Here is a 25,149-nt window from a genome sequence, read left to right as displayed (position 1 = left end):
CTTCATTAAAAAGTATAAAACACATTATCAACCAACATCAAGGACTGAATAGGTAATGCAGACAGTAAGAAAGGGTCATTACATTGTTTATTAACTTCAAAATCAGTATGAGAGATAAACTTACGGAATATGTTTAGCATCAAAACTATGAAAATTTTTCTTTACAAAACCTTGCAATCTGAGTAACTCAAGGCTAAAATAATTCACCTAAAATTCTATAAACACATAAAAACTTATGTTTGACATCTAAAGATATTCTTTTTAAGTGTACCAAGTAGCCTAATAAAAAACAATAACAGGTACTATTTGTATCACACTTAAAACATCTTTTCCATGTGATTTTCAGAGTGAGATGATGCCTTTTGATATACTATGTATATCATTTAAGAATAAAGGACATAATTCATTTTTAACATATACATTCAAGGCAGCTAAAATTTTAAAAATAGCACTAAAGAATCAGTTACAATTGAGGAAAACTCATTTTTATTGAGCATGGGGAAAACAAATGACAATTACATTGAATAATGTTAGTATACCAGCAACCTAGTCTTCCCAATCATTCCTCAGACAAACCAAGAAGACAGGGACCCTTTCCAGTCTTCCTCTGAAAGTATTCTTCCAGTTTTCCCTCTCCCCTACCCTTTAGATCCTTGAGGATCACTCAGAAAATATAAGTTAATCAACCATACAAAAATATGTCTCTGATAAACAAGAGACTAAGAAAAACAGAAATAATGTAACAATTATGATGTGCAGTAATCTTTAAGGTGAGAAATTAGTGAAAAGTTGTAATGATGTATAATAAATAAAATACATCCTCCACTTTACCAAGAGTAAGATGGAGAAAACTAGTAGTGTTAATTACTATATTATATCACATCTATTTCCCCATGCTCTACTTCTCAGACACTCAAATGTAATAATCTGAATTCTGGCACCCATTCAACAGCTTCTGTTAATTTTTGAGATTGTCATCTTCATTAACTAAATGACAATAATTCACCCAGGGTTACTAAGCAATTACAGGTAAAACTAGACTTTATTATTTCTACATCCTATAGTAATCTCTCTCTACTTAAAGAATTTTCTTCTTCCTAGACACACATTTATGAGGAAGAATATAATCTGTAAATATAATACTTGGGGCTTATCTTCCTTTTTCTTTTCAGGCTGTGATTCAAGAGACAGAAAGACAAGCGGCTAGAATCCAATCTCATTGTTTACAAAATTGGAGGACCACAGATTCTTTAGATTTTAAGGATCTATACAATGGGATGGGGGGGAATTATCTTTATTTTCACTAAATGCTATCTCTAAATTAGCATTTCCTTCCATTATGAATGTAAGCAACAGACTAAAGTGATCTCATATGCTACAGAAGTCAGAGATATTTTCATATCACATAGTCATTGCAAGTATGTTCTATACTCATGACTATTCCAAAATTACAAGTTATATAATAGTTACAAACTTACAAGTTATTAAATCCACTGCTATAACACAGGTACTCTCATTCTTTCTGTCTCAGTCCAAAAGTTCATATGACATAACTAGGTAACTATTAGAAAATTTTAAGTCTAGTTGTTCATCCACCAAACAGTGAAGTCTCAGTGGTGACCCAGACATCAATGTCTTCCAATATTCTCTTTAACCGTTTGATGATCAACACGTGAAAGGTTAAGTAAAAGACCACACAACTGTTTAATGCTTTTATTCAAGTTTTGCAAAAGACCTTCACAATAATACGTTTTTACAAAATGAATTTTAACTTACCTGTATTTTAAATGTATTGTCTTATTTTAAATGCAATAGAGAAGCATATATTATTACTAATCAGAAATGTATTTAAATATTTTCATAATTAATTCAGTATAACTGGTTTCCCTTCTAATCCCATGTCGTATATTTTATGCCTTTAAAAAACTGTCAGGTGGAAAGGGGGGGTGGGTGGGTAATAATGGAAAGGAATAAAAAAGCTAAGTAGAAATATGAAACGTTTAGTCGCTCTGCCTCAGTTATACAATCAGTTGGCAGTTCCTTTCATCTAACTCTTTTGAGAATAAAGCCATCTACTTAGACTATCAAAAGTGATTGGTATTTCAAAGGTAAGTAAGGGAGAAGGGAAGGATAAAATTGCAGAAGGAAATTTTTCTTGATTTTCTTCTGTCAAAAAGTGAAAAAGCAGGTTAATGGGGAAAAGATCAACTTAAGGATTATATTACAACACTTAGTAATCATTCACCTTAAAAACTGAAATTTAAAAACTCATTTCTCATTGTGACAATGCATCTACCAATGACCATTCAAATACATACAAATCAACTCCCAGAAACTCAGCAACACTGATTATATGATGACAATTCAGCTATACTTTAATTTACTTATTGATATCTCGCATTTGCTTTTCTATTAGTACAACTACATTGGCTGTTCTCTTAAATACTATGTTTACTGACCAATATTCAGCTTAGTATTCAGCAGGAACTGAACAAAAAGCTTTTCAAGACAAACTGCCTACTATTTTCTAGATCTAAGTAACATACGAGCACATTAGAATAAAGAAAAATCTTTGCTTTAGGGTCATGTTTTACAAGTCTGAGAGCTGATTCTGTCTATCCCTAGTATAGAACGAACACCAGAAAACTGAGCAGGAAAGGAGATCTGAGAAACAAGACAATTTTCCAGCTATCATTAAGCATGGTCTTCACAGCATGACCTTTATTATTGAGAATTCTTACACATTCATCTCCAATTTATATACAAAACTACATGTCCTGAGGCCAAAACCAAATTATTTTTGGAGGACTGATAATTTTGCAATCATCCACCATTGCTGACCTTTATAGCGTGTGAACAATATGCAACTGCTCATTTTTTACAACCAACCTAAGCTTATACGACATAATAAAAGATCCTAGAAAAGGTACTGGCTCAAAAACCAATTCTTTCATTTGCTTAAAGATGATAATTTTAATATGCAAATGTATAAGACAAAACTAAGTATTATAGGGATACAAAACAAATATAACTTTGATTCCTACTAAAAGCAAAATCTTTCTGGAAAAAATAGTATCTTAAGCTGTATCAGCCATTTATACTTCAGGTCCAATGAACCTTTATCTCTGTTATTTCTAATAGGAGAACCTAAGAAAACTGTGTCCAGGGGAGTAAACAGAACCCATACTAAGATCTTGGAATTTCCTAAAGCTAAAAAAGATATTTTAATGAACTGATTAGCAATCCAAACTGTTAGAAAGAAAATCCAGTTATTTGAGGATTGGGGAGAAACACCCTAGAAAAGTAATTAAAGCACCTAAAATACAACCTATAACTTAGGCAAAAGTTGGGTCCTTTAAAGTATGAAAAGATGACCATAATCCTAAACAGAATATTTTGCAGTCTAGTAAGAGGAATTCTGAGACTGAATTAATTTTAACTTGTCCCTAAATCAGTCTTATCTAAAGACTGAAAATAAGGGGGAGAGGGGAAATGACATGCTTTCTTCATAAATCTAAACTTACTTCATAATACTACAAATGCCTTACTGATAATACTTTCAAAATGTAAAATAAAAGCCAAATTGAGGTTGCTTCAGCTAATCCAAAACAATCAACAGCTAAGACCCATCTAACAAAACTGGACTCTTACTCTCTAAAATTGGCCTTGTGTAGACAAGATTACTAGATAAGGCAATGGCACCCCACTCCAGTACTCTTGCCTGGAAAATCCCATGGACGGAGGAGCCTGGTAGGCTGCAGTCCACGGGGTCGCTAAGAGTCAGACATGACTGAGCGACTTCACTTTCACTTTCATGCATTGGAGAAGGAAATGGCAACTCACTCCAGTGTTCTTGCCTGGAGAATCCCAGGGACGGGGGAGCCTGGTGGGCTGCCGTCTCTGGGGTCGCACAGAGTCGGACACGACTGAAGTGTCTTAGCAGCAGCAGCAGACAAGATTACTAATGGTCTAAGCTAGAAAAAAGTTATTACTATAAAAAAAAATTACAGAAAATAGTAAAAGCACCTGTACAATCAGTATCAATTTTTGTGGTTAATTACATATGGTTCAGAGTTCATTTCCACCAAGAAAAACATCTTCTGGGCTATGTACTTTAACTCAGAAAATACACTTAAGTCTTGTGACACAAGTTCAATATCAATGTTTTTAAGAACTGTGGAAAGCTTGAGGTCATCTACTTTAAATTTTAAAGCAGAACGAGGTCTTTATCCAAGATAATCAATTGAGGCACTGCACGGAGACTAAAAGGATAATGCACTACTATCATTAATGAGAGTAGTATTAGGAACACAGACTGTAGAATCTGTCTGGTTTGAATTCCAGTGCTGTTTACTAGCCAGGCAGCTTTGGGCAAGTTACTTTATTACTTGATCTGTATTATGAAACAAATAATAGTACTTACCTCACAGGGTTGTAAAAATCACATGAATTACATACAAAAGCACTAAGAACACTGATATTTGGTAAATGTTCAATAAAGGTTAGTTATTAGTATCATTACTCACTGAATCCTATTAGATATGAAACATTACAGCCAAGACTATGGCAAGCAACAAAGAAAGAGGGATTATTTCTTCCCAGGATAGAGGCAGAAATTCATACATATTTTTTAAAGTATGCAAACAAAAATGATATACATATCTTTCTCATGACAATTACAAATTTACATGTCTAGGGTTTCACTTTTTCACTGCTTCCTTACATAAGAGAATCCTAAGCAATTCTGAAAGGACAAAAGGTAGTCAGTATTTGTCTAGCCCACTTATAGTCAAGCAAAATAATGTTACAAAGTAAAAAATTTTAATCTTAGTGTTTACTAAGCTGCATATTCCATCTTTTGAGGGCACTTCATATTCATACTCTAGTATTCTTGCCCGGAGAATCCCAGGGACAGAGGAGCCTAGTGGGCTGCCGTCTATGGGGTCGCACAGAGTCGGACACGACTGAAGTGACTTAGCAGCAGCAGCAGCATATTCACACAACCAAATCCATAAAATATAACCTTCTCATCTATCAATACCATGACTATAGGAAAGAACTGCATTCTTTCCAACTTTTAAGATAATGTAACTAAGAAAATAAGTAGATTAACACCTTAGGGCATCTGGACCTATCTTTACATCCAGAGCATTATATTCCCTTTAGATTTCTGCAGAAACATATCAAACAACGATACGATTACTTATCTCTTCTAGAGAGAACACAGGACAACACGTTTCAAGCACAAGCTGTTCGTCCAGAATGCCAACACCAACGCTCTCTCAAACTGTTGATGTTACTCAGAAGGGAAAAAGAAAACTTCTCCAAGCCATTCACATCTATTGTATTTTAAGTGTCCACAGTTATCTCATTAAGCCATAAGAATATTTTAAATAGAAAATAGCACACGTTTAAGAGAAAAGTCTCAGGATTAAACAACATGCTCCAGGAAGCTTAAATATACCTAGTACATGTCTTCCTTCTTAGAGCTACTTAATTCCATCCTGTAACCTTCTGATTTCAATCAAAGCAATGACTAAAACAGATTTGTATTCATAACATACTCAGAAATTAACAGAGAACACTTACTTTTGAAGTGACCTAGTAATAGGAGCCATACTTTCCTTCAACTGTAATTTAGAGAGATCATCCTCTGAGATCTATTATTGAAAACACCAAATATAATGAAATAGTAAAAATATTATATAATTACAAACAAATGCTATTTAATATGTGATTAATAAGAACACATTAAAAATATCATCTGTATTCCCAAGGAAATAAATCTAGTAAATAATTTTCAGTAAAGCTTAAATATATATACTTTTAATTCTAAAAATATAACTTTATTTTGCAACGGTCCTAAAGTATGCCTCTAAATGTTTGTTCACTATATACCATGCTTATTAACATAAAACTAGAGGGAAAAACTACAAAAAGATCTAGGAGGAAATCGTATCCTTCACAGATCTCAATTCACATTCATAAATTTCAATTCATAAATTAAGTTTATGCTTACTTGTTTAATTTCTCCTTTTGGCTCTGCAGTTTTGTTCTGATTGAAACTTTCTTGCACTGCCTGAAGATTAAATAACATTTGCTTCAGGGCTTCAACAGGTCCATGATGTTTCCCTCCAGAAAGGGTACAGCTCTAAAGTTAAAACACATGAATGATAAACCACTCAAAGTCTTAAGGGGAAAAGTTATATTCTGCCTTATTTCCCCACAATATAAAATTAATGCAAAATCCAAATAATACATGTCAATAAAGTGTTTTACCAAATCAAAACTGTAATTCAACCTCCTCTTACCCAGTACCCAGACGGAGTCACTTAAAGACAATCATTATTAAAATGCTGGCAAATTCTTTGTAGTCCTTGTTCTTTTACAATGAATGGTGCATGTTTACATTTGCAACACATTCATTTACCACATTTAAAATCATAGATTTTTACAAGTGAAAGGGCCTTAGAAGCAGGTAAGCCAACATGCTACTTTCAACTGTGTAAATGAAGCTCATATCAACTGAACAAGAACTAGCATTTCAAATACACAATGGTGTACTCTTCATTCTAAGAAAGAAAGGAAATTCTGATACAACATGGATGAACCTTGAGGACATTACACTAAATGAAATAAGTCGATAACAAAAAGAAAAATATGATCATCTTATACTATGATATGGATTGAATTTGTGTCCTTTCCCACACCCACCACCCCACCCCACCCCCGAAATTCATGATGAAACCTAACTGAATGTGGCTGTATTGAGAGACAGGGCTATAAGGAGGTAATTAAGTTAAGCGAGGTCATAAAGGTGGGATCCTGATAACCATAGGATGAAGAGACCAAGGAAAGGCCATGTGAGGACACAGTGGGAAGGTGGTTTGTCTGCAAGTTAGGGAAAGGGCCTTTACCAGTAAAATAATAAGTTAGCATCTTGATCTGAGATAATTTCGCCTCCAAAACCGTGAGAACTGAGTATCTATTGTTTAAGCCACCTAGCCTATGGCATTTTGTTATGGCAGCCTCAGCAGACTAAAACATACGTGGTTTCCAGAATAATCAACTTTATCAAGAGAAAGTAGAACGGTGCCAGCAGAGGGTAGTAAACAGGCATGGGGGTAAACAGGCATGGGTAGTTAAGTGTTTAATGAGTACAGTTTCAGTGGGTAAAGATGAAAAAGTCCTAGCAACAGATAGAGCTGATGGGTACACAACAATGTAAAGATACTTACTGCACAGAACTATATACTATACCCTTAAAAATGGTCAAAATATTATGAATACTTTAGCAAAATTTTAAAAAAGAAAAAAAAGAAACAGCATAAGGATTCAGTTTGGTTTATACTCCTACAACCCTGGAGACAGCACTTGAGGCGTTATCGCTAAATGATCTGCATCCAGTCACTGGTTTAGAAGAAATTCTAGCTGCCTAATGCTAACCATAAAAGTTACAAAGGCTTGCCTCTGAAATTTGGTGTCTGCCTTGAGTGAACTTTTCAGGCAAAACTGTGGTCAGAGTACCAAAAACAAGAAAACTAAAAAAACAGATTATATGAACTGTTGTGTGTCATTCATGAATGAATGTTTAATAAATGCTGTTCAGTACGTTTGATAGAATTTGTTCTGAGACTTGGCATTAAATCCTGGGAGTGAATGCCTCTGAGTACATCTTTTGGTATAGCTTTGACTCTTAGAACTGTAGTACTGTTTCACATATTCAAGAAACAACCATTTAAACCACACAAAATGTGGGAATAACCCAATTTACACAATTAAAAAATGACCTAACAATATTACAAATGAACAACATGACCACACTGAAAGGAGTTGAGCAGAAAATAATTAACCAAGGTAACTTTGTTAAAGAATACTTTCGATATCATAGGGCTAAAGACAAAAAGTGTGTGTGTGTTAGTCGCTCAGTCGTGTCCAACTCTTTGAGACCCCATGAACTACAGCCCACCAGGCTCCTCTGTCCATGGAACTCTCCAGGCAAGAATACTGGAGTGGGATGCCATTTCCTTCTCCAGGCGATTTTCCCGACCCAGGAATCAAACCGAGGTCTCCTCCATTGCAGGCAGACGCTTTACTGTCTGAGCTACTAAGGAAGCCCCAAAGACAAAGAGAATCACACATAAACAATATAACTTAGCTGCTGCTGTTGCTAAGTTGCATCAGTCGTGTCCAACTCTATGCGACCCCATAAACGGCAGCCCACCAGGCTCCCCTGTCCCTGGGATTCTCCAGGCAAGAACACTGGAGTGGGTTGCCATTTCCTTCTCCAACGCATGAAAGTGAAAAGTGAAAGTGAAGTTGCTCAGTCGTGTCCGACTCCTAGTGACCTCATGGACCGCAGCCCACCAGGCTCCTCCATCCATGGGATTTTCCAGGCAAGAGTACTGGAGTGGGGCGCCATTGCCTTCTCCAATATAACTTAGCTAGTAAATCTATTTCTTACAGCAATTCTGAAACTATGCATATGCTAAGACTGAAAAAAACAAGTAAATCTATTATAGATAATAAGAGCAAAGATTCTTACCAGAGGAGAAAGAAGTTATAAATAAAGAACAGAAAGGGCTAAAACTAATACTGTGATATTGAACTGGAATTAGTATTAGTATAAACTCATGATTTTATACCTAGACATAAAATATATTAATACATATGTAAATAGATATAGAAACATGTATACATGAATGTGGGTTAGTAAACATGTTTTCTAAGTCTGCCTGCTGAGAAAATCTAGCATAAAGAACCCAGGAGCAATAAGCACAACTCGTGCCTAGATCTTAGTTTCTAAACACAGTTTCCAAATAAAAAGAAACCATGGCTCCTCAAAGAAGTCCTCAAAAAATGATAGGGACATGTCGAAAGGATACAAGAGCCAACCTGAAGCAACTCTTACGGCCTAAACTGGAACAATTTAAGCAGCAAAATAATATTATTATATTGTAAAACTAGAAAATAATACCAGGCTTCCCTGGTAGCTCAGACAGTAAAGAGTCTGCCTGCAGTGTGGGAGATCCAGGTTTGATCCCTGGGTAGGGAAGATCCCCTGGAGAAGGAAATGGCAACCCATTCCAATTTTCTTGCTTGGAAAATCCCACGGACAAAGGAGCCTGGCAGGTTATAGTCCATGGGATAACAAAGAGTTGGACACGACTGAGCAACTTCACTTTCACTTTTCTTTCTTTCAAACCTAGAATTAAGTATCTGTAAGTCCCCAGATTTAGAGAATGAACTTATGGTTGCTAGGGGGGTTGAGGGAGAGGATGTTGGGGGGAAAGGATAGTTAGGGAGTTTGGATGGACATGTACACACTATCTATTTAAAATAGATAACCAACAAGGACCTACTGTACAGCACATAGAACTCTGCTCGATGTTATGTAACAGCCTGGATGGGAGGGGAATTTGGGGGAGAATGGATACGTATATATATGGCTGAGTCCCTTTGCCGTTCACCTGAAACTTTCACAAAGTTGTTAATCAGCTATACCCCAATATAAAATAAAAGTTTTAAAAAATCTGAGTCCCAATAAAAACAGTTTAATAAATGGGGAGGAAGAGCTCATTACACAAGAATTTCAACTAATAATTCAGACAAAAAACAAGATCCACCAATGATGCTAAAAACAGTGGATGGAAGCTTGAGACTATTAATACTTGCACAGTCTCACAGCATCTCCCCTAAGATATTTATTAATTACAAGGGGAAACTCTAATTTTACTAGAGAAAGCCAGTAGGCACCATATGTTCAAGACTAATATCACCAGTACTAACATATTATTATAGTTTTATCTATAATAAATATAAATTATCTATAAATAAATATAAAAATAAATTTCAACGATAATTACATATTATCATATCAGTATACTGCTCTGGACTGAATGTGTGTGCCCCCTACAATTCAAATGTGCAATTTGAATTAATCCCAACATAACGGCACTTGGAGGGGCTTCTATGAAGTAACTACGTCACGAAGGTGGAATTCTCACGAGCAGGATTAGTGCACTTACAGAAAAGACACAGAAAGCTTGTTCCCTCTCTGCTCTCTCCACATGAGGATACAAGAAGATGGCCACCTGAAAACAAGGAAGCAGGATCTCACCAGACACCTTCATCTGAACTTCTCAGCCTCCACAAACGTGAGAAACAAATGTCTGTTGTTAAGCCATCTGGTCTATGGCATATTTGCTACAGCAGCCTGAATTAAGACACATTATCAATATTATCAATGACATCATGACCCCTCTGATATGATGCACTGAGAAGGGCACAGCATGATTTCTGTTGCATTCTTGCTAAAAATTCATGACCCCATTCTAATCATGAGAAAACGTCAGATAAACCCCACTGAGGAACAATCTACAGGAAAAAACCAACTGACCATTAAGTCTTCAAAAGTATCAAGATCATGACAGACAAGACTGAGGAATTGTCAAGACTGAAGCAGACTGAGGAGATACGGCAACTAAATGCAATGCTACATCTTGCAACAGGACACTGGCAGGAAAACTGGTGAAATCAGAATATGGTCTGTGGTTTTAGTAACAGTATTATGCCAATGTGAAAATTACACTATGGTCAGTGAGATGTTAACATTAGGGAAGCTGAAAGAAGGGTGACAGGAACTATCTGTATTATTTTTGCAACCTTCTATAAATTTAAAACTATTTAAAAATTAAAAAACACAGTGGTAGTGAGGTGGTGTGTGTGTAAAGGCAGAAGAAAAGGAATTGGCTGGTTAGTATTTAATGGTCACCCATCTCAAACTTTACAAAATTTACGCAGATCTGTTCCTTTACCAGGGTTCACTTCAACTAAGTAAACTGCACCACCCACTGCTTTAGTTGTTCGGCTCAAACATCTGGGACTCATCCTTTGAATCTTCTGTCTCCACCCTACCCAGTCACCTTAAGAACACATCACAAGTCTAACTATTTCTGACCACTTATAACGCTCCCAACTAACCCAAGCCTTTACAATCCCTATTATGGAAGATGGCTAAAGCCTCCTAACTGTGTTCCTTGTCCTTCCCCAGCTCCTCTCATGTCTATGTTCCATACCACTGCCACTTTATATTTTAAAATGTAGATCTGATCATTTCATTCCTCCACAGTACTCCACGCACTTTTCATCACATTTACAATGTAAAATCTTCATTCCATTGCTTACATACCTACACGATCTGACTCCTGGTTACCATCTTATCTCTTAACCATTCTTCCTTGCTCATTCTGACTGAGCTATACTGACTGGACTCTGATTTTCCTTGAACATTTTTCTGCCTTGGGGTTTCTGCACTTAATGATTCCCTCTAAATGAAAAGTTATTTCCCTACATGTGTGACTTACTCACTCATTTTAGGTTTTTTTTTTAATTTTATTTTTAAACTTTACATAATTGTATTAGTTTTGCCAAATATCAAAATGAATCCACCACAGGTATACATGTGTTCCCCATCCTGAACCCTCCTCCCTCCTCCCTCCCCATACCATCCCTCTGGGTCGTCCCAGTGCACTAGCCCCAAGCATCCAGTATCGTGCATCGAACCTGGACTGGCATCTCGTTTCATACATGATATTTTACATGTTTCAATGCCATTCTCCCAAATCTTCCCACCCTCTCCCTCTCCCACAGAGTCCATAAGACTGTTCTATACATCAGTGTCTCTTTTGCTCTCTCCTACACAGGGTTATTGTTACCATCTTTCTAACTTCCATATATATGCGTTAGTATACTGTATTGGTGTTTTTCCTTCTGGCTTACTTCACTCTCTATAACAGGCTCCAGTTTCATCCACCTCATTAGGACTGATTCAAATGTATTCTTTTTAATGGCTGAGTAATACTCCATTGTGTATATGTACCATAGCTTTCTTATCCATTCATCTGCTGATGGACATCTAGGTTGCTTCCATGTCCTGGCTATTATAAACAGTGCTGCGATGAACATGGGGTACACGTGTCTCTTTCCCTTCTGGTTTCCTCAATGTGTATGCCCAGCAGTGGGATTGCTGGATCATAAGGCAGTTCTATTCCACACATTTTAGGTTTTGATGCAAACATCACCTCACAAGAGAGGCCGTTCCCGCCCACTCCAGCTAAAATTTCTCTGCCCTCGTTTCTCTATCTCAATCAGTTTTTCTTCACAACATGTGTAAGACTCTCCTTTATACACGGGCTTCCCAGGTGGCACAATGGTGTAAAGAATCCATCTGCCAATGCAGGAGACACAGGTTCAATCCCTGGGTTGGGAAGATCCCCTGGAGTAGGAAATGGCAACCCACTCCAGTATTCTTGCCTGAGAAATCCCATGAACAGAGCAGACGGTGGGCTGTAGTTCATGGGGCTGCAAAGAGTCAGACATGACTGAGCACAGCACTTATACATTACTGTTTGTTGTTGTTATTCAGTCACCATTACCTATTTCATTTTGATATAGCTCCTCTGTCCAACTTGGAATAAAAAATCCAAGAGGCAAGGATTCTTCTCTTATTCACCATTAGGAATACAATTCCTAGAAAAGTGTTTGGTACTCAAATTTATCTGGCAAATAAATATTTGATAATTAAGTTTCATTTACCCAGCATTTACTATAGTATCTTATTAGAGCACTAAGGTCAGACATATTCTGACAACCTCTACTTTCTATAGTAAATGTCACTGAAGGAAAAGATATATATTAAAATTTTTAGCTAATTTTTGTCTGGAATGTTCAATCTCTCAAATCTTCCAGATGTCAGTATCTCAAAAGTGTATTTAATATTCAACAGCCATGAATTAAAATTATAAATCGTATTATAATCATTCCTTACGTACATATATAAACATTTACACTTTGTTTCAGGATTACTTGCAAGATGTACATGTGCTGATTTTATAAAGCTGAGTGATAAATTTCTCATTTTAAATTAAACAGATGTATAACTGTATCTTAGAAACACAACTCTCAATAAGCAACTGCCCTATGGGAAAATATAATTTACTCTGTAAGGTGCTGTTTTACATGTTTTCCAGGAAAAAAAAAAAAAAAAATCACTGTAATGACAATTTAGGCTCCCCAGAGAGTTCAATCCCAGGTCCCTCTACTTCAGAATACTAAAATTATCGGTAATTCTAGGAGTGATGGTCTCATGGATATGTGCTGGGGAAGAAAGGATTTGAGCCATTTTTTGTTTTATAATATCCAAGTAACTTAGAAATTAATATCTATAAATTAGTCATAAATATTCCTTTAATAAGATAAAAAGATTTAACGTCACCCACCTGATTATCATCATTTAAAAAATCTTCAAGGAATTCATTAGCATACTTTGTCTTTGGAATTTCTTGAGGACTATCATCAGTGTTAACAGGAACAGGAGATTTGCTAGGATTTAAGGATACAAGACAGTATATAAGTTCCCAATTGATAAAAATTAGACAGTATATAACTGACTGTTATCATTTTAAATGGTCACCATGAAGTAACCATTATAGACAGGATTCCTATGGATGTTGCTTGTTAATTCCTTCATCTTCTCCCTAAACTTCTTCCTTCATCATGCCCTATCTCCTTGCTTCTCCTGTAAAGCTTTAAGAAAAAAGATAAAGAAACTGAAGACATTAGTCTTTAATTAAATAAATGAGCCTTCAAATATAGGTATCCTCCAAAAGCGCATTTGTTTGAAACAAGCAGTACATTTTTCCAACTAAACATTTTTGGTCACTCAATATTAACACACAAAGCCCCCACAAATTTATAAGTTTCTATTAAGATGGAACTACATGCTCCTACATCAAAGCAACAGAAAAGACTTCTCTAGAACTGGCACTAAGGACAGATTAAAGTGGGAGAAGGATTAATTCTGAAATTAAAATTCCTGAGTTCAAATCCCAATCCCAATCATTGTATGACTTCACAAAACTTTACCTTCACTTCAGTTTCTACATTTGCAGTCCTTCTTATCTCATACACTACATAAATTTAACTCTCCATACCTGGGACATTTAAAAGAAGTTCAATAAATAAAAGTTTTTTTCTTACTGTTCAAGGGGAAGAAAAGTACATCCCTAGCAAAAGTAAATATTTTCTCAAAACAAAATTCCATTAGCTGCACAGAATAAACTCATTCTATCTCTCTCATTTATATATCAATATGTGTTTCTAACTCGTGTCACATATCTAAGACTCTTAAAACACTTAAACATCATAATGCAAATTTTTTTTCTCAGTAATTAGCAGTTCTTCATTATTCACTCATCTGATTTGTAATTTACTATGAACTTTTTCTTGTTCCCAAGTAGTTTTTCCTCCCATTCTTTACCAAAGAGTTTGTACATCCACCAACTATCATCAAAAAAGCATTTATCTGATTATAAAAAAATGAGTGCTGGATACATATGGATTTATCATACTATTCCTCTACTTTTGTATGTGTTTGACATTTTCTATTACAGAAAGTTAAACCAAAAAAACAAAAACAATTTTCTGGCTGTGGTTATTCTTTTAGCACACTATTACCTAGTCAATTTTGTTTTTAATGACAGATTAATAATTTATCAATATCACACTGAAGTCAGATCTATATCTTATCACACCATCAATAATTTTATGTAAAACATATCCATCATAATATGATGGTACTACTGCTGCTAAGTCGCTTCAGTCGTATCCGACTCTGTGCGACCCCATAGACAGCAGCCCACCAGGCTCCCCCGCGTCTGGGATTCTCCAAGCAAGAACACTGGAGTGGGTTGCCATTTCCTTCTCCAATGCATGAAAGTGAACTAGGGCAAACCATTAATGATAATTATACAAGTCAGAAGTCATAGTATCTAATTACAAAATACATTTAGTATATTCAAAAACTTTACTCAATTTAAACACCTCTGATATTTGCTCACCCTATAGGATTTTACAAATACACACAATACAACCAACTGATAAGAAAATAAGAAATTAGTAAATATGAAAAATAAGAGAACTGTAAGAATTAAGTGAACTAATCATTAATCCTAGTTTTTTTGTGTGTTTTTTTTTAAACACATTAATGAACCAACAGTTGAGAAATGAAGCTGAACAAACAAAAAATATTCTGGATGATCACCACCACTATTACAATTTACAAGGGAGCGTCATAAATCAGAAACTGTCCTAAGTACCTTATATTTATTTTCTAGTCAACTGAATCCTCACAACCCCAAAGTAGAAGCAACCTGTACAAAATCTCAGCAAGGAAATGACAGAATCAAGATTCTAAACTGCAATTACAGTCAACGTCCACACTTAAGAAAATAAGACGCTCAACTGAGAAGTAATTGAAGGAGTCAGGAAATAAACTCTGAACAGAATGAAGGTTTAGACAATTAAAGATATTAAATTATCAGAGCCTAGGACAGGATTTAGGATTACAAAGAATGCATTTCTGACATGGAATTAATATCACTGAGAAAAGAAGCTTTCCTAGATTCTTCCTCTACGCTCACATTCATGGGTAAACACTTTTTAAATTATTCTGAGCAACTATATCACAGAGAGGTTTAGCACACAAATGAAAACACTCTTAGAAACTTCAAACATTTACTATACAAAAATTCTACCATCATTTATGGAAAATAATGATTGAAAAATATTAAAATGTAAATGAAGAGAAATGAATATTCTAAAATATAGAGAATATAGAGGGAGATAAAACTTAAAAGTGAAAAAAGAAAGTAGTAAAATTTTAATAGCCTTCTCCATTTGCAAAAGAGTTGCTTTTGGTTCTAATTCCTATTAAACATATATCAATATTTTATAGTGCAACGAAAGGATCATGTAACAAAAACAAAAGTTATATAAGGTACCTAAAGTTACCACCTTCTTGTGGTAACTAATGAAAAATGCGATCTAAAGCAAACAACACTGAAAGTTATGCTCTATAAAAATACCATGATACTACCATTGTTAATTATCATTAAGTTACTTAAAGATGAAACCAGATGTGCACATGGCATTCTTCATTTGGAAAACTGAATGCTGCATTTTAACTTACAAAGTAACAGGAATATTTTCCCATGATCTTTCCGCTTCAAGTTTATCTAATGAACAAGGACTGTCATCCTTTTTCATAGTCTTTGGTAACTCTTCAGTACAATGCTCTAGATTTCTCTTGGCCTTCAGGATAAGCAATTCAATTTTGTCACCTAATTTAAAAGATTACATTAATTATTTAAGAAAAGAAATAAACGCAAAGCATAGTAAAATCTTATAAAGGCAACAAGAATTTACATTATTTGGAATATAAACATATCCACAATAGCAAGCTATGTTAAAATGTAACATTTGTTGTGACACAAAGAAAAAAATAAGACATTTTTCTAGTCACAGAATACTACATAAATAAAGGTGATAAGAGTTCAAAACAAAAATATAACTTGAGCATTCTATCAAGAATATAACAGATCCTAGATACTACATCAAATTTACAGCACTTTCTTTGGTTCTTAAAAACAGTAAAAACACAAAAAAAAAAAACAATTACCACTGAATGGCTTTTTGGATCCTGGAAGAAGCAGATTCTCACACAGACAATGGCTAGGTTCAGGACCACATTTATATTCATTCAGTAATCCTTTATCCTCACACAAGGAATGTGAAATGCATGAAGGTTCAAAAGAATATTCAAAACAATCTAATTTATTCATTAGCCGAGAAGTTCTTTGTGCCTGGTAACTATGCCTCGGAGAACATTGATCTTCTTTAGACATTTGATGTATTCTTTGACTATCTGTATCAGGTAACAAGTCTTGATTGTAGAGCCAGACTGGGTACTTGAAGTCCGGTATACTAGTTATCCCTGAAATATTAAGGTCAGACTTCTGGCTAGTGAGCCATCTTGGGTAATTCTTTTCAAGATTGTGTTCTGAACTGTCCCTAAAAGATAATTTTTTGGAAAAAGATAAAGATGGTACAGAAACGCTTTTATTAGCCTTATTCATGAGTTTTGGGTTTTTTAGCCTACCACATTGCCTTCCTTTTATATTTGTGTATACAAGTGGGGTAACTAAGTTATCCTTGCCCTGGAGAGCAGCTGGTTCTTGAAAATTCTGCTTCTTTTCTCTGTCAGATGAACTCAGTCTTCCAATATGTTTCCTGTTTTTCTTGCTACTTCCGTGACCTGATCCAAAATAAGTGAAAGAAAATGATCCATCTGCTGGAAGCTTTAATAGATCATCAGTTGTTAGACTAATGGAGTCTATGTCATTAAGAGTTTGTCCTCTATAGGATAAGGATAAATGTCTTTTGTCATCAAGATTTTCAAAAGCTGAAAAACAAAGAAGAATTCTGTTTATCTTCCTGTATCACATATAAAAATACTTCATAACATTCAACAGTAAATGAGAATTAAGAATTAAGAATCATGTTTGCTGTTTTTCCTTAATCTTTACTCAAGCTTTGATTAAAAGCCTGAAAGGTATAGGTTGATGTAACTGGATATGATTTTTTTCCTTCATATGTCTTCAATTTAACTACTTGCTACACTTTTTGCTTTCCAGCCTCCTAAATATTCTCATATTCTTTAATTTACAGTTTCTTCATCTAGACACACCCAATGCACTAATACACTCACATGAATACTGGTCACTCAACTGGCTTCAACACAGGAAAAAAAAACAAGTCATTAAACTAGGTGAAAAAATAATTTGCTTTCTTGCTTGCTAACCCTGAAATAGCATTCACACGCACAGAACAGCTGTTCTAATTCTCCTTTTCTGGAATATACTGCCCACTTTTTTCTAACAGTTGATGTAAACTTTTTTCACCCTAGGGGTCAGTCAAGTGTTAACTGGGTTATCAACAGATGCATTTTCCAAACTTGTCTTCACGGACCTCGATACCGTGCTGTGCTGTGCTTAGTCACTCAGTTGTGTCTGACTCTTAGCAACCCCATGGACTGCAGCCTGCCAGGCTCCTCTGTCCAAGGGGATTCTCTAGGCAAGAACAGTGGAGTGGGTTGCCATGTCCTCTTCCAGGGGATCTTCTCAAGCAAGGGATGGAACCCAAGTCTTGCGCATTGCAGGTGGAATCTTTACCAACTGATCCACCAGGGAAGCCCCAATGGACCTCTGACCAAGGAAAAATCCTTAACATCCTGTGAATGTTACTGCCCCACAGAATACAGATAAGAAGACTAATATAGCCCTATCCTCTCAACTGAACTGATCAAGTATAAATTCTGAAAGACTGAGATTTGCTTAAAGTCATTAAGCTAGGTAATGAAAGCTAGAACCACCAAGTCAATGCTCTGTCCATTACACTGTAACAGAATGGCTTAAGGGTTTAGAATCAGCCATCTGCTATTACTAGTTGCATTTTATGAGCTTCTACTCCAAAGTTAAAAGAGGATCTTTACCCCAAAACTCCAGAGAACCAAAAATCACAGAATCATTTAAGAAATATATACAGATCTCAACATTACAAGTCATTTTTTATTCCAAAAGAACAAAATAAAGCATCTAATTTTCTAAGACTACTATACATCTCTCAAAATTCTTTAAATTAATAGGTAAAAAGAAAACAAAGGATAAAAGCATACCATTGTTTGGTTTACAAATGTAGTTGGAGAATTCCGGCATATTAGCAGAACATTTATCAATGTTAATCTTTCCAGTGCTTGCACCAAGACACATTTGGCTTAGATCAAAATCATCAATATAGGCCTGTAGAGCCTGAGATGCAGAACTGTACAGTTTATCCTTATACTGAATAGAGCCAGAGTTAGAGGAATTACTGCCACTCAGGTTGCAGCTTAACAGAGAAGATACTGAAGATTGCCGAGAACAAACTCTGTGTTTTGTATCTGATTTTGCCATGGCTTCCTCAAAATTGGTGATTTCTATTCATTTCTCCTAAAAGCAACTATAATACAAAAAGAAAAGATTAAAGTTCCAATTAAAATAATAGGCCACACACAGAGAAACTACTAAATTTGTATAAACTTTTTACAACTTTACAAAATAAAACTCATTATCTATAAATTATTTTTAGGCAATGCACATTATATATTTTCCATTTTAATTACTGTAAATTCTTTCATCATCGATTTAGAAAACATGTGAAGTGAAGTCGCTCAGTCGTGTCCGACTCTTTGTGACCCATGCACTGTAGCCCACCAAACTCCTCCGTCCATGGGATTCTCCAGTCAAGAATACTGGAGTGGGTTGCCATTTCCTTCTCCATGTATTGAGCACCTAATATATGCTAGGAATTATATATACAAAAATTATCTGATGAATGATGCAGGGAGCTCAGATCTGCTGCTCTGTGATAACCTAGAGGTATGGGATGGGGTGGGATGGAAGGTGGGAGGGGATTTAAGAAGGAGGGGACATATGTATGGCTGATTCATGTTGATATGGCAGAAACCAACACAATATTGTAATTATCCTCCAACTAAAAACAAATACATTTTTTAAAAAATCATCTAAGACTATATAGAAAGTGTCAAGGGAAGAATACTCACTTTTTTTAAAGTCCTGTAAACTACTGACATAGTCTTTTCTTATGCTCATACACTCTTATGACATCATAATACATAACATTCCCCTATACAAAATACTGTTCAACTCATAAGCCCACCATACACTACACACAGTAGGAGCCTGATAAATTTTTAAAAGGCATCAAATGACATAGTTGAAACAAGAAGGAAAAATGGAGACTAATTATCCACTTTCAACATTTTAAATGCCAATATGTAACTTTAGGCAACCTTTTCCCCAAAGATTTGAGCAAACAAAATAATTTACAATATTCATCAATAAATAAACTGCAAGTCTTACCATGAAATAAGCTGGCAAAATGTTCTTTTCCTAAAATAATGCAGTTTTAACAATCCTTTTCTGACATTCGTTTTTTGATACTACCCTATTTTCAATTCTCATGTAAAACAGATTCAGCCCTCCTCTCGAAGGAGACTTAACAGTATGGAAAAATTGCCTCAATGCACTCTTTTTTTTCCATTATTAAAATTGAGAGAATTTCAGTCTACATTAATATAGCAACAACAGTATATTTGAAAACCTAAGAAGTAACAAATGAACCGGAGAAGGCAATTGGCACCCCACTCCAGTACTCTTGCCTGGAAAATCCCATGGACGGAGGAGCCTGGTAGGCTGCAGTCCACGGGGCTAAAAGTCGGACAGGACTGAGCGACTTCACTTTCACTTTTCACTTTCCTGCATTGGAGAAGGAAATGGCAACCCACTCCAGTGTTCTTGCCTGGAGAATCCCAGGGACGGGGAAGCCTGGTGGGCTGCCGTCTATGCGTTCGCACAGAGTCGGACACGACTGACGCGACTTAGCAGCAGCAACAGCAACAAATGAACAGGGACTACTTCAGTAAATAATACGACATTCTTTTAAGAATCAAATCATGGATTTTCTGAAGTAAAAATGAAAGCTTAATGTCTAGGACTTATCATATGCTATGATATTATAACATGTTTCAGTTCAGTTCACTCACTCAGTCATGTCCGACTCTTTGCAATCCCACGGACTGCAGCAGGCCAGGCTTCCCCTTCCATCATCAACTCCTTGAGTTTACTCAAATTCATCCAACCATCATCCTCTGTCGTCCCCTTCTCCTCCCCCCCCTCAATCGGGGGTTATAATTTTGGGAATGTTTAAGTTATAACAATATTTAATGTAATTTCAATAGCTGTCAAATTTGATTTTAGAACAGTGAGAAAGTCTTCAGTTTAAGAAGAGAAAAAGGTCAGAGCTGACAGTAGTCAACCGAAGCATCAGTAGAATGTAAGATAATTGTTATTTCCCTGAATGTTCTGATATGGCTAGACCAAGTCAGCTTTGCCCTTTCTTCACCTTTCTAATGATTTTAAATCTTCTCGAGTAAATATTGCTGGGATGACAAACCTGACCAAACACTTCTTCCCTTACTCCAACACGGCACAGGTTACCAATTTTATATTTTATTTTACAAAATCTTAAAAACAAAAACAAAACCCTAAAAGGGAAAGCTGTTAAGTTACAGTTCTCAGTAAGTGGGTAATAACATTTATCTTAATTCACAAGAAGCAAAAAGAAAACCCACGACTGAATTATTACTGGGCAGTTTCCAAAAGTACACAGAAGAAGAAAATTTAAGTCAACTCCTGGGCACCCTCATTCTGCATCAATAACCAACACAACCACACTCTTTATCCACCCACTTCTCCTCACGTTCGCCACAGAATTATTTTGAAGCAAATTCGCTGTCTCTTACCGTTTCTTCCGTAAACACTTCAGCATGCCGCTCCAAAAGGAAATCCATCATTCCGACGAATATAATGCTGAAACGAGTGGCCAGTGGTTTCAACTACCTTTGATTCAAACGCAGAACGTACAGCGTTAACCAACCAATATGGTAATAGCTCACAGGAAATAATAAACAAACGACTCAACGGCTCTGTGATTTATGTTAGGAAAATGAACGTGTTTGTGGTTGCCGCAAAAACAAGACTTAATGACCCTGGAAAGCGAAGATCGCTGGCGCCCCTGCTGAGGGGCATCTTCGGGTTCAAAGCCTGCCCCCTGAATGAACTAGGACCCACCTCCCTCGGGGATTCCAGCATCCCCCGCCAGCCCACCCAACGCCGCGGTCACAGACACAGCTTCTCTAAACCGTTATCAGACAACAGGACTGGGCGGGCTGAGTCTTTGCGAGGCGGCGGCCCCCGAAGCCCGAGAGCCTCCCTCCCCGCCCGCTTCAGCCTCCGGAAGCGCCCGAGGGCCAGGTCAGGCCCCCTCCATCCCATTCCGAGCCCCTCCTCTTGAAGCTGCCCGCTTCCCACCCGGCCTGTCAGCCCGCGCCTTGCCTCGGGAAACGCCGTCCCTCTCCCACCCCGCCATCTTTCCCTTAGCCCTCCCCTCCCTCAGGCTGTCAAGGAATGGGACGCCCCTCGGAAATACACCCACCGTTCGGGCCGAACTCACCGACGAAGGCCCAAAAAATTTTAAAAAAACGAGAAAAGCGCACACGTCCACAACTCTCCACTGAAAGCCTTGGGCTGTCACCGGATGGGAGACGCGACAAAGCATCCCGACCGGGTAGCCGCCCCGCCTCCGCCTCAGCTCGCTCGCATCTCCCTGCGCCGTCACATCCCAGGGCTACGCCCGCGCTAGCTTTCAAACTGACCCAACATGGCGCTGACTTGCGGTGCGCATGCGTGGTGCTCGGAAGAGGGCGGGGCGAGGGGCACGACGGAGAGAACGGGGCTGGGTCGCGGTCGCCGCTGGGAAGTGTAGTTTTTCCTTCCGGGTCTTCCGGGGTGCGGAGATCCCAGGCTACCTCGGCGTTGTTGACCGGCACGCGCTACGTCCTCCCGGTCTTGGTTACGGCTCCGTGCGGCCGGTCTCCACGGATGACAGGCTGAGCTTCCTTCGGCCAGTTTCCCGAGGCTTCAAGAGGGGACTGGGAAGAAAGGGGGACCTGGAACCCTGGCGGCTTCCGTTTCAGTCTTTTGAGAGCTAGCCCCTCCATTCCAGTCCTCCCCACACGCTCGGCCTCCCTGCTTTCAGAAACCCGCTCCCAGGATAAAACAGCCACTGGGCCCGGGGGGCCGCTCCCCAGACCACGTTCTTCCCTCCCTCCCTCTGCGCCTTCCCCTTCCCTTCCGTGAACCCGGCTTCCCTGGTCTCCCCACCAGCCCCCTCGAGTTCAAAGCAGACGCGGAATTGGAGGAGGGAGTTGGGCCCGCGATGACACTTAACAAAGTCCTTGGGGACCTTGATTCCCAGGGAAGAATGGCAGTGACCCAGCACGGATTGGGGACCCACTCAGGCAGCCCAGAAAGAGGGAGATTATACAAACAGATGTAAAGAGCCACTTAACAACATATGGGAACCTGTTTACAAGGCTGGGACAGGATGTGGGGTGCGAAGAAACCAGTTTCAACCGAGTGGTGTTATCAGAAAAAGATGCCATCTCAATATTGGTTTGTGCTTATTTTCCACTGACCCTGTGGGTGAAGATATCCTTGATCATTATCCCATCTGAACATGTTCCTGCACAACCAGTGTTACATCACCAGGTAATACTGTCCAACTGGAGTCTTGCCGTTGGCTCTTTTCATCTCGTCACCCTCTCTAGCCCACTAGGCTTAACCATACCTTTTTTTTTTTTTTTTGGCAAACGAAAAGGTCCAGAAGCTATAAAATTTAGTTGAGTGGTTCAGTTAAGCACATGTTTGTTGTGGCAGTAAGCAGTGCTAGCGATTTGAAAATGAATAAGACAAAGTCCTTGCAGAAAGTTTATATTCTAGTGATATGTTGCAAAAAATCTGCAATTTCCTGATCCTTCAGTATCAAGTATGTTGTTGGTAGGAAATAAAGGACTGTGTTATATACGCTGGGAGAAGCCCAGGTCAGGGACCAACCAAGGATTGTTAGTGGCATGAGCTTAAAAACTTAGACATTTTAATCCACATTTCACACTTAAGTGTCTTTTAAACCTGTCCTTTTAAAAGGTAATTTCTCAAAGATTCTTTTCATAAACATTATCTTTATGTTCTTACTACCTTTTTCTTACATTGAGGAAACATATAGTACATGTTTCCGAATGAGTACATAAAGTACAAATCAAAGACACTGAAAAAATATTAAGGAAATTATCAAATATATTTTCTAATTCATGGATCAAAATAATTCTGCTTCCACTTTTGTTCCTTCACAGGTTAAAAGATATGGAGATATCCATCAGGATTTGGAGAAGAGTCCCAGTAGTTATTAAAATTCTGGCTTAGATCTACTAGGAAAGGTAAAGAAACCAAGAGTCTCCTAAGAAGAAGGAATTATAACAGTTTACCAAACGTTTTTCAAATATATATGTCAATTAGGTGCTACACCTTGCCGAAGAACTAAAACAAGAGAAAAGTAGATTTATGATCCAACCTAAAGGCATTTAGGTGAGAGCAGGAAGACATATGCTGATAATTAAACTCTGAGAAGGTTTATTCAGGCAGCTTTTAGGAGAGTTTTTGGTTGTTTGTTTGTTTTTAGCTAGATTTAAATATGTCCATTTAAAGAAAAAGCAAAAACTAACCTTTGATCACCAAGAAGGGCCTGACACTGTTTCAGTCACTTCTACATATATTAAATCACTTAATCCTCATAATAACCCCATGAGACAGGTATTACTATCCCTGTCTATAGAAATGAAAATCGAAGTCCAAAGGCTAAGCAGTTTACCCTAAATTATAAAGCTGGTGGTAAATGGCAAAGCCAAGATTTGAATCCAGTTCTGTGTTGTCATTCTTTCCACCACACCAGCCAGCTTCCCTTATGGGTGATAGGCCAAAGGACCAATGAGACACCACCTTCCTGAGCTCATTCAAAGCAGGAACAGGATCATACTCAACTGCTTTTGCCACAGATACCACAATATTTAGCCCTTAGCAAGAGTTTAATACATCTGTTTGATCTGAATTGATATGAACTTGATCCTCTCTGAAGAGAATATTTAAGCAAAGACACCCATGAGGAGGAGTCAGTTGTGGGCACACTGAGGAAGAATGTTACAAGCACAGGGAACAGCAAGTACAAAGACCCTGAGGTAGGAAGTTGCTGATTGTATCTGAGGAACAACCAGGAAGCTCAATGTGATTGGCGCTAAGAGGGAGAGAAGGAAACAGGAAGACGTTGACTTTACAGAGGAAGCCGGGCTCAGGTCCTCAGCGCCACTGCCACTCACTGTGAAAGAGACGAAGCCCCAGTAACCCCTGATCAGCAGATTATGTTGCTTCACAGGAGAAAGGAAGCAAGACTGAGCTGTTAGAAATAATATGTGCCAGGGAAAGGGGTAAGATGTTTAGTGTACTGTTTCAGTTAATCCTCACATCAGTTATACTGACTTAGGTATTATCCCAGTTTTACAGTTTGATAAAATGGGGAAAGAGAAATATTAAATAATGTGGTTTACAGTTTGTCAGTGGCAGAGACAGGATTTGACTCCAGTCTCTGACTCCAAAGCTAAAGCCTGCTCTTTGTGATGTATCACATTTTCTCATTTGAAATACTGAATAAAAAAGAAGAGATCCATGCATGCATGCATTGAAAACAGAATTATTGTTCATTGCTATGTGACAGACATTTAGAAATAGTATTAAAATGAAA

The 25,149-nt window shown here is 37.4% G+C and overlaps 1 protein-coding gene across 6 annotated transcripts in view; it reads right to left on the bottom strand.

The window, feature by feature from the left end:
* The window catches only part of C24H18orf54 (chromosome 24 C18orf54 homolog), a 65,630-nt gene extending 43,446 nt beyond the window's left edge, over positions 1–22,184 (bottom strand). For 3 of the 6 annotated variants that reach the window (XR_011462434.1, XM_070361598.1, XM_014479428.2), the window contains exons 1-8: positions 21,973–22,184; positions 21,263–21,359; positions 18,575–18,897; positions 16,520–17,302; positions 16,031–16,181; positions 13,281–13,383; positions 6,020–6,151; positions 5,590–5,660 (exon numbers count right to left, since the gene is read on the bottom strand). Coding sequence is in view for 4 of the 6 variants with exons in the window: in XM_070361598.1 (XP_070217699.1) it covers positions 5,590–5,660; positions 6,020–6,151; positions 13,281–13,383; positions 16,031–16,181; positions 16,520–17,302; positions 18,575–18,851 (1,517 nt within the window). In the remaining 2 variants the exon portion in view is untranslated. Of the gene's footprint in view, positions 1–6; positions 3,975–5,589; positions 5,661–6,019; positions 6,152–13,280; positions 13,384–16,030; positions 16,182–16,519; positions 17,303–18,574; positions 18,898–21,262; positions 21,360–21,954 lie in introns of those variants that run through there. The other 3 variants (XM_070361599.1, XM_070361597.1, XM_070361600.1) reach the window with 3 other exon arrangements.
* Positions 22,185–25,149: the final 2,965 nt, after the last annotated feature.

Source organism: Bos mutus, chromosome 24, assembly GCF_027580195.1.
Source record: "Bos mutus isolate GX-2022 chromosome 24, NWIPB_WYAK_1.1, whole genome shotgun sequence".
Classification (NCBI taxonomy): domain Eukaryota; kingdom Metazoa; phylum Chordata; class Mammalia; order Artiodactyla; family Bovidae; genus Bos; species Bos mutus.
This window is presented reverse-complemented; position numbering and strand designations above follow the sequence as displayed.